The 10,328-nt window shown below is 38.4% G+C and overlaps 1 protein-coding gene across 1 annotated transcript in view; it reads left to right on the top strand.

Moving 5' to 3' along the window:
- The window catches only part of GPAM (glycerol-3-phosphate acyltransferase, mitochondrial), a 25,697-nt gene extending 21,983 nt beyond the window's left edge, over nucleotides 1-3,714 (top strand). The window contains exons 18-21 of the mRNA XM_010007915.1: nucleotides 794-934; nucleotides 1,667-1,856; nucleotides 1,966-2,024; nucleotides 3,178-3,714. Coding sequence (XP_010006217.1) covers nucleotides 794-934; nucleotides 1,667-1,856; nucleotides 1,966-2,024; nucleotides 3,178-3,294 — 507 coding nt within the window. The 3' untranslated portion in view covers nucleotides 3,295-3,714. The remainder of the gene's footprint in view (nucleotides 1-793; nucleotides 935-1,666; nucleotides 1,857-1,965; nucleotides 2,025-3,177) is intronic.
- The last annotated feature ends 6,614 nt before the right edge of the window (nucleotides 3,715-10,328 follow it).

Genomic DNA, 10,328 nt, shown 5'->3' with positions numbered 1-10,328 from the left:
ACCCTTTCCCCTCGCAATCCTAAAGCTAAGAAATCCCACCAATTGTATTCTTGCTGTCACGCACTAATCTCAAAAACCGGAAGCAATGTATAGTTCCCTAGGACGCCTTCCTGCTAATATGTACAAATGTAAATCTGTGTCTTGCTTGGAGGGCAGATTACTGTGGGGCATCTGGAGGCTAAATTTGGATGGTGCTTGTCACGGTGATTAGCAGGAGGGAATTGCTGTGTCGTAACAGATGGAGAGGTAATGTCTCAACATGGTCAAGGTTTGAACAGTTTGGAGCCTTTGTGATTCAAACTGGCACATAGGGACAAATACAAGAACAGCATCATTGGAGGCAGTAAGTTACCACATCCAAGTAGCAACCGGACAAATGCTAAATTAGTTGAGATTTTAGCTTTTGTAATATAACATGGAGTCTTCTATCTTGTCTTTAATGCAGCAGTAGTATAGAGGTTAGGGACATCCATGTCCAGATAGCATCTCAGCTTTTTATCCTAACACACTACTTTCCTGGCAACTGCTACTTCATGGCCTCTGTTAGGCAAGTTCAGCAACACTTGCAAAAATTTTCACTTTCATATGACAGGCAAATGAAAGGTAGTCTTTTTCACCAAATGTGTCTTCTCTTTCCTTAACTCCGTCTATAATTGGGTTTTGCCTGCTTTCATAAAATATTGGTTAATGAATGGATTGGTTTAATCAGATAAGATTATAAAATAAACCTATTGTTTGCCTGGATTTGTTGGGGTTTTTTTACCTATTTACTACCTTGTCTTTCAAATTTAAGCAGGATGATCAGGAGGATGTTAGTCCTAGTCTTACAGAGCAGCAGTGGGATAAAAAGCTCCCTGAGCCATTATCTTGGCGAAGTGATGAGGAAGATGAAGACAGTGATTTTGGAGAGGAGCAGAGAGATTGCTACCTGAAGGTAATATTATCTTAAGGCTAATAACATTGAAGCCTATTGAAAGAGATACAAAATACTTCACTAGTTCAGTATGCATAATGATGATTGTTTTATTATTATTATTTTTGCTGATTCACAGTATTAGTCTGTTGTATTTTGCTTCAGTCAGTAAAACACCTTTCTCTCCTTCCTATGGGGAAAACAACTGAAAAAACATCAAATGATATTTCAGAGAGGTGGAAGGGCAGTGGTTAGTGTTGTGAAAACTGGTAAAGGCTCAAAGTATTTTGGTGTCTAAATGTTTTATTCTTTACTGACAGCACACACTCTAAAACTGGCACATTTTGCTGGTATTCATTTTCAACCTAAATTTCACCTCATAGATTGGTCATGTTGATTTTTTAGGGTAACTTGTTACCACTTAGAAACTTATATCCATCTTTGTGAATGTTTTGGCAACCCTTCTGTTGGCTGCAGAACAGAATGATGTCTTTAATACCATCTTAGGAAAACAATTATTAATATCCTGGAGGAGAAAAATGTAGTACATCTACAATGTGTAGTGCCAGTTTTGTCCCTCATGGTAAATTGCTTTTTTTTGGTTATGCTTTTATAAATGTGCTATATTGTGTCCCCATACTCTTTTGTCCTAGGAATTATTTGGATTGCTGTTTTGCTGTGTGCTGCATTGCAGGTCATTTCTTGTTTCTGCTGGTCTCTGTCACTTAAGAAGCTCTTGTTGCCCTTTCTTAGGTGAGCCAGTCTCAAGAGCACCAGCAGTACATCACTTTCCTGCAGAGGTTGTTGGGACCTTTACTGGAGGCATATAGCTCTGCTGTTATCTTCGTGCACAATTTTAGTGGTCCTGTTTCAGAGTCTGAATACCTTCAGAAGTTACACAGGCACTTAATAAGCAGGACGGAGAAGAATGTTGCTGTATATGGTATGTTAAACTGATTTTGGAGCTGGTTTTGATTAATTCTGTTTCTCCTATCACAAGGTAGCCCAAATTCAGTTGCAGTTTGTTTATTTCTGGGTTTTTTTTCTTGCAGCTGAGAGTGCTACCTACAGTCATGTGAAAAATGCAGTGAAAGTCTTCAAGGAAATTGGGGTAAGTGTTTGGTGATCAAATTTGGAGACTGTTAAGATTTTACTAATAAGCCCAATTTAAACAATTCATGGAAACTGTTCAGTGTCAGTTTAAAACACATCAATATATCTGTGCAAATGTATTGTGGGTTTTGAGCATTTTGTTTTCCTTAAAGCTCAGGGCTGTTGGAGAGGAGCACATACTGCAGAACAGGGCACTTGTTTGCCCAGAGAAAACTTGTCTAGATGATGGCTAGGTGACTAGGCATTTTTATTCACAGCAGATTAAGTTTCTCTGCTTTACACTGTGTCCTTGTTGGGCATCAGTGACCATTTTGGAAGGCTGAGAACATGCTCTGTGCTTAGTTATAGCTAAATATAAGTTTGAAGCACTACTTTAATCTTCAAAAACTGTTAGTTACTGAATTTGTCTTAGCAGTAATTGATGTTTCAGCAGAACCATCCTAATAGACCTCCAGTGTCTACCATCAGGATACAGATCTTCCTTAAAGTAACAGACCAGTTTTGGACTTTACCACTGTCATTTTAAATTGCTTATCTAGATTTTGCAAATGAGGTGGTTTCATGAAAATTACATGTTATTCTCAATGCCAGGTGAGACTTAGCATTACAATTTTGAAAGCATCAGCATTTAGGCAAATTATTGTTAAGTCTTTGTCCTTGAATGCTGTTGTATTAAATGCTCATGAGCTTGTAGTAAAACCTATAGTAAAGGTATATTCCTGTAAACAGACTGTAGGAGCTGTGAAAAAAGCACATAACAAGTTCATCAATTCTAGTTTACTCTGCTGTTGGAAAAGTGGAACTTGTTAGGATCTACTGAGCATCTATTCAGAGCATAACATCTGAATTCTTGTTCTCAAAGTCCTTGCACTTCCAATTCAGATGCCTCTTGAGTGCATATTTTATCCCTTGCTGTTAGGAACTGGTTGTTTTAGCACACTGCTTATTTCAGTTTCTCTTCTTCCTTAGCACTTTAAGTGCTTCAACACTAAGTGGATTCTAATGATATCTTAAAGGTATTGGCCATTTAAACCTTCAAGAAAGGGCAGGAGGGGGAAGTAAATGAGGGCAAATTCAGTACAGGCCATAAACATTTAATCACAAAGGACATGAACATGGTGATACTTACATATATTCATGCTGTGCTCTAGGTTTTCAATCAGACGAAACAAAGAAGAGACACCATTTTGGAACTAGGTACTACGTTCCTACCTCAGCGCAACAGGCAAAAACTACTGGAATTCATCATGAGTTTCATGGTGTTATAGATGACATATAGCACCTTTGCCCAGGGACACGAAGACAGGTTTTCAGACTGTGTCAAAGCCTGGGGACATTTGCTAATCCTTCAGAATGTAAGGTGCCACTGTCTGGGTAAGGCCTTCTCTGACTTGAACTACTGGAAGACAAGTGCCTTCTTATGTATGCATTTTATGGGTTTCTTACAGTCCCAATCCTGTTGTAATACAGCGATACTCAGATGACACTTCGGATACAAGTAATTAAACATGTTGCAAAAAATGAGATAAATTATTAGAATTAGGTTTAAAATGAAGAGTGAAGTTTTATCAGTGTTACATTTTAAGTATACTTTTAAAGACTGTAACAGATGCACAAATACACTTATTTGTGATCTGTAGCTAACCATGAGATCTTGAGTTTAGTGGCAACACAGCTTATGGCATAAACAAGTAACTTCCATTCGGATTCAGTTTTATTATTTTAAATGGTTTAAAATTTTTGCTTAGGCAGGATAAATATTTCGTGGATAAAGCCATAGATTTTCATAAATATTAACATAAATGCCAAAATTCTAATAAGAATAACAGTTAAGTTACAGACATCTAAGAATAATGAAAATGTAGCAGATGATTGTGAGAAAAATTGTTAGCAGGCACACCTTGCACTATTAGGGCTGTGTAGTGCAGTGGTAAATTGCACTAATTACTTCTGTCACGAAGAACATGAGAGTAGTGTTCTTGTTTTTATTATGGCATCTGTGGTTCAGCCAGATGAAAGTCAGGTGACAGTTGCCTGAATGTGAATATCTTGTAAAATCTTAGATTATTATTTAATTGAAAAAAAGATATTAAGTTTGTGGGTTTGCTTTTGATTGTTGGGTTTTTTATGTTTTGTTTTTTTTAATTAGTAGGATATCACATGTTTTTTTAAGTAGAGTAAGGACTTGATTTGGTGAAATATTTTTTAATTTTGGCCCTAAAAATTTCAGCAATAATTTCTGCAATTCTTTGGAAACAAGTGTTCATACTGTTTTCTGTTGCTGAGCAGTTCTAAATTGGCATGAAGTAATAACCTCTAGAAACAAAAAAACATCACAAACAATGTACTTTTGACTCTGACCTGAGTGGCAGAAAAGAATTCAGACAAAACTGAATGATTAATAAATTCTGTCCTATGAAACAGGACTCTGGTCTTGCGATTTGATCCTTTTGCATGGAGGACTTGCACTGTAGATTTCATACTCTCTTCACATGAGTGGAGATTAGATTGCAACCCGTGGTCCTGTATTTTAGTACAGCTGATCTAGCTGAAGCAATAACTTGGTGGTTTGTGAAGCTGGTTTGCTAGTGAAATGTGTTTTTCCTCAGTTGGATTGCCTCTGCTATGAGGGAAATTAAACATTTTGGTTGCTGCAATGTTCTGCTTGATTCTTACATCCTGGCTTTGTGAAGAGAAAACCCCCCAAAATTCATCATTGTAGTGTCTGTTGCTTAACATAGATATGGAAAAGCATACTTGAATCTCAGCACTTGCACTGTTACGCCGGCACAAAACTGACGCACACAATTTGAGTTTGTGGCCAAGGAGCTTGTGTTTGTACTGCACATTTGTCAACAAGAGTATTTCTGTAATTGTTTTTTATTAAATGCTCTTAATACTTTAAACCTGCAGTTTATATACTGTTAGCACTGTGAGACACGTTTTGTCACTAAACCAGGTGCTCTACAACACTTAAAGAATTTCTGAACCAAAGCTACATTAATACAGATAGAAACTGACCCTAGAGTTGCTTTTGTTCTCGTGTTCTTCTGCTGTCTCAGCAGGATAGTGACTACATCAAACATAATGTGTTTTATTAAGTCTACTAGGTATTTGGAAAACAGTTTCATCTCCTACTAGCTAATGTGCACTGTTTGTTAACTTGATGCTCCATACAGTTGTTTAATGTCAAAAAAAGACTAGGTGCTTCTGAATAACAAGCTCTAATAGTTTACTGCATTTCAGTAAATCTGAAGTGCACTAAAAAGCGAAGGTTATTCATCAGAAAGATTTTTAAGAATGAAGCAATATGAAGCAAACAAAACCTGAGTCATTAAGAATGTTCTGCCAACTGATGTTGGTAACCATAAAACCCAGGAGTACTGTGGTCACTGAAGTGTTCTGACTAGGTGTTGCAACTAAGATAACTTATGGCTTACATGAAAAACAAAAAAAAACCCTTTAAAGTTATCTGATTAATATAAATCAGTGAGTGGGTACGGTAATAATGCACGTGAATACACATTAATGAATACATTCAGTATGCAGAGGAAGGGGTTGCCTCTACAGCTGGTTCATGTTTGTATGAGAAAAGCTGCATGTGAAAAGTCAATACTAGGAAGTAGATGCCACTGGAAGCCTTTGCATTCTGCAGCAAGTGTGTATGTACACATATATATGCAAGCGTGTATATTATCACACATCACAACTATGCTTTTCCCTGAAAATAAAGCACAGAATATAAAATTACCAGACTGAAACAGTCAAAAACTAAACCTAACACACTTTTGCACTGTATTTACACCTTCAGTGTCTTCTGATGTTTCCTCTCATGCTTTCATTGCTGAAAGAATACCAGATTAAATAAAATGCCAGAAGGTTAGCCAGTAAAGAAGAAAGGACTGGCCCTGAATTATCACAACTAGATTTTAGGAGTCTTCTCTTACAAAGACTTACATGAGTCTTGTTATTCTTAAGAGCATATTACTCAGGTATGTAAGTCCTCCTGGGCCAGGATCTTTCATGATATGAGAAACTTAATCTTCCCATATGCATCCTGTAGATCTCACATTTTTAGAGTGATAAAAATGTAGAATTCCACTTCCTGTGCTGCCACAGCTACCCAGGCCCCGAGGGATCATGAATGTGTTGATACATGTACTTTCTACTTACACTGACGTTAGAGGCAGTTCTGCCTTCTCTCTGACAGTATAGGGCTTTATTCACCTGCCTGTGACTAGGAAGCATGTACACAGTCTTGTGTTCAACTGACTGCCTGCTCCACCCAGAGTATCAGAATCACCAGGTAGAAAAAGTTTGAGCTGGGAGGTGATGTAAGATACTGTTGCTCATATGTTTCTGTGCTAATGAGCCTGATACTGCTTCCTCGAAAATGTTACCATGTTTTACCTGTTATGTGTAATGCTGTGCCTGTTGTAGAAGCACAGAGGTGTACTGGAGTCATTTTAATAAATTAAACTGTTTGCTAATATGACATTTAACAATCTCTTCTAGTGTCTTTTGTTTTATTATTGGTTTGTGGGTTTTTTATATAGATAATTCATTCAATAACTTTGTCCCATCCCAGGTAGCTTCTGAAATTAAACTATGACAAGCTTTTGTTGTATCTCTACCAGTCTGTGTACTGCAGCAGAAACATTTAAAAAGCAGCTCAGGGTGACACTCTGCCTCCTGAGTCACTGTTTTGTTGTGAAGTGAAGGTGCCATTTTGCTTCTCTCTTTCCCCATCCCTTCAAGGCTCTTCTGTGCAGCTTCAGGAGCTGGGACAGCTCTGATACTGCAGACTGTCCCTTCTCATGGTGATGTTGAGCTGACCTGAAGTCCAATACGCACCCGTCAGCAATTCTGATGGCATCTGGCAAATCAGAATCAATTGGAGCAGGGCTTTAATATAATAAAACCTGCACAGATAATCATTACTTAAATTGAGAAGGAGGGATGCTGTTTCACCCTTCAGAAAAAAAGAAAAGAAAAAGTTGTAATCAACTGATTCTTTAAGAGGCCCCTAGCAATGTTCACATGCAACAAAGGCTCCATTAATTGACAACTCTAGGCTGAGGCAGGAAACCAAAATTCAATTATTGTCAATAGCTTGAATAAAACCCAATTCTTATTGGTGATGACCTTACATGTTATTCTTTCTGTAAATGTCTTCCTATTTCTCAGTCTTAATATCCCAAATGTCAGATAAAGAACTTAACTCTGTTTTTTGCTTAATTCAGTTTTCTTGTAATAAAAGCTTGTCAGGCTTATTTAGAACGATCACTTGATTTGAGCTATCTGCTGTGTTCTCTCTTAAGATACACCAGTTTTTCTGCAGCCCTGTATTTTCAAGGTAAGATGAACACTGATCTTAGGCTGAAGAAAAGACTCCAGGGGGACCTTATAGCAACGTTCCAATACCTGAAAGGAACCTATAAGAAGGCTGGGGAAGACCTATTCACAAGGGGTAATGGTTTCAAACTAGAGAAGTTTTAGGTTGGACAGTAAGAAAAAGTTCTTTAATATAAGGGTAGTGGATCACTGGAACAGGTTGCCTACAGACTGGGTGGAGGCCCCATCCCTGGAGACATTGAAGGTCAGGCTTAAAGGGGCTCTGTCTAAGTTGAAGATGTCCCTGCTTATTGTAGGGAGGTTGAACTAGATGACCTTTATAGGTCTCTTCCAACCCACGACATTCTATGATTCTGTCTGAACTGCTGCCTGAAACATCTTCCATTCAGACTTTTATAGGTGTTCATTCCAGTTTGCATTTGCTGGGTCAGAAATATCATCCTTAATAATTCTTATGTAACATAGCCCACCAGTTAGTGTAGTTGTCCAAAATGTTTCATAGTTGATTCTGTCATTAGAATAAGGAACTTTCTGGCTTTTGGTAAGAAACACGTACGGAATATTCTTGCTGGAGTTCAGACTCAAGAGACCATAAACTTCAAAAAGAGTTTTAGATTTCATCTCTCATAAAGCATTGACAGCTACAGAAACAAAAGCTATTTAATTATTCATTGTGTAGCTATGAGGTATAAAATCCATGCGTATGTAATTATGCAATAAAAGATGCATAATTGCTATGAGTAATTTGCACAAAAAAGGACGTTTTCTAGCATAGTAACAATATGTGTTCTTAAACTGATGTCATTTGCAATCTCTTGGCATGGAATGCTTTACAGAATGACAATCTCTGATCAATGAGGAAATCTAAACATGGAGCTCAGATAATGTGTCTAAGACCATGCAGGGGGGCAGTGATACCTATTTTTTTTGCTCCTGGTTTACATGCCACTTCTGATATTGTCTTTCGTTTTCATTAGCATGGGATGGTATTTTGAGGAAGGCTGCATATGTATGGCTACTAAGTTTTTCTCCCCTTAAAGCACAATTCACAGTCAGATTGGAATAATTCTGGAGTGGAAGAATTAGTAGTAGTAGTGGACATTATTCTCCTAGCATCTGTTCTGAGTCTTTGTCTACTCATTGTCTTCATTAGTGACCTGGGGAATGGAAAGAGTTTGCTCTTTACAGTGGTAGATAACAAGGTTGGGGAGAGCCAGGCAGCGCACTGGAGGTTGTCATGATCCCAGTGGTAATGATACATTTTTTGAAAGATCTGAAGGCAAAAAGAATACAATTCAGTAGGGGAAGCAGAAGCTATTACAACTGAGAGAACCAAAACTAAATTCACAGGCACAGGAGAAGAACTAAACTGGCTGTGTAGCAATTCTTTGCAGAAAATTCCGATGTACTGGCAGATCACAGGCAGAATGTGAGTCAAAACTGGCCTGCTGTTGTGGAAAGGGCAGAAGACATGCAAAGGTACCTTACGTCTGCATATGAATGACAAACACAGGGCAAAACTTTCCAGTCCATTCAGATTGATGTCTCAGCTGGGATAGCATGTTCTGTTTGAAGAGCTCTGAAGGATGATATGGGGAAGATGGAAGGGAAAAACACCTTTTGTTTTCCCCCTTGTGGAAAAGAAGAATCTGGATTATTTCCTGGATATGGGAGAACCCAGGTAGGATGAAAGTAGTTAATCTGGTCTTCAGCTGCAGTGAGAAGAATGAGATACTGTAGAATATTTACTTTAAGCATAGACAAGCACCAAAAGATGTTGGCCTCAGTGTGCTGTTGTTTCCCATGTTCTGGGTATATGGGGTCACTATCCCTGTGGGTTGTGCCATGCTGGGTGATGGTGAGCAGAATGGAAAGGAGGTGAAGCCCTGCCTTCCAAGTCTGAGTACCTTTCCTAGGGGAAGAGAAACAGGTTTGTGCAGAAGCAGCTTGTTCAGGCTGCTTTGGCTGGTGGTCTGGCTGGCTCCTTATCCCTGAGACCTGAGATTAGGAACAGCTGTAATACAGATTGTACTTCATGGAGTGATGTGTAGGAGACTCCTACCACTGCTACCAGTTAAACTCCCAGTAACTGGAAAGCGGCTGAGGAATCCTCCCCCAGGCATTTTCACCTTCCAGACTGTTCCTGGCAAATTACAAGAGATTACAAATTAACCCTGTAATCTATTTAGAGATTACAATTTAACTCTTCCCATTCTTTGGGAGAGCTGAAACCTAAGTCATACTTCCTGAGTTTTGGGTTTACTGCTGCCTTGACTATTGTATTATCTCAGGAGTTCAGGCTCCAGTGATTGTATCTACCCAAGAAAAACAACAACATTTATAAATGCCATGGAATTGACAGTGCCACTATTTTAGCATAATGCATCTTCTTTGGAACAATTTCCAGGATCCCCCAAAATACTTAAGCAGCCTCTTCAATTGAGCTCTATTTTGTGTTGGCTGCCATGTAATTGGTACTCAAGGTGGTTTGTTAACAGATAGTTGGAGAGTGTCTGTAAAATGCATTTTTCACCTTTGCTTTCTTGTTCTCCTTTAGACGAGGGTAAGGAAGGGCTGAGAGATTGGTTTTATTCCCCAGTTAAGCATTTTGGTTATCTGTGGGAAGTTTTACAGGTTCATCTTATGATACATTAGTATGAGTTCTCTAAATGTAGCTGGATAATAATTTCAGCAGTGGTGATAGGTGTCTTTTTCAATCAGACTTCCTCTTGTTTCTGCAGGATGGGGAAGGCCAATTAAATGACTACTGTCAAAAAGCTGTAAAAGCCCTTTTTCATGTTGATATTTCCCCTTCATTAAACTTAATTATCATAAGTTAGCATCTTTGCCTACAAATATCGTCCCTTGTCTCTCTGGGTGGCTGGGCATTTATAGCCTCCAGTTCATCCTTGTCACCATTCCAGTTCCCAGGTGCTTCTCATAATCC

Source organism: Chaetura pelagica, unplaced genomic scaffold (assembly GCF_000747805.2).
Source record: "Chaetura pelagica isolate M959 unplaced genomic scaffold, ChaPel_1.0 scaffold531, whole genome shotgun sequence".
NCBI classification, from domain to species: Eukaryota; Metazoa; Chordata; class Aves; order Apodiformes; family Apodidae; genus Chaetura; species Chaetura pelagica.
Note: the sequence above shows the minus strand (reverse complement) of the source record. Positions and strands in the feature narration are given on the sequence as shown.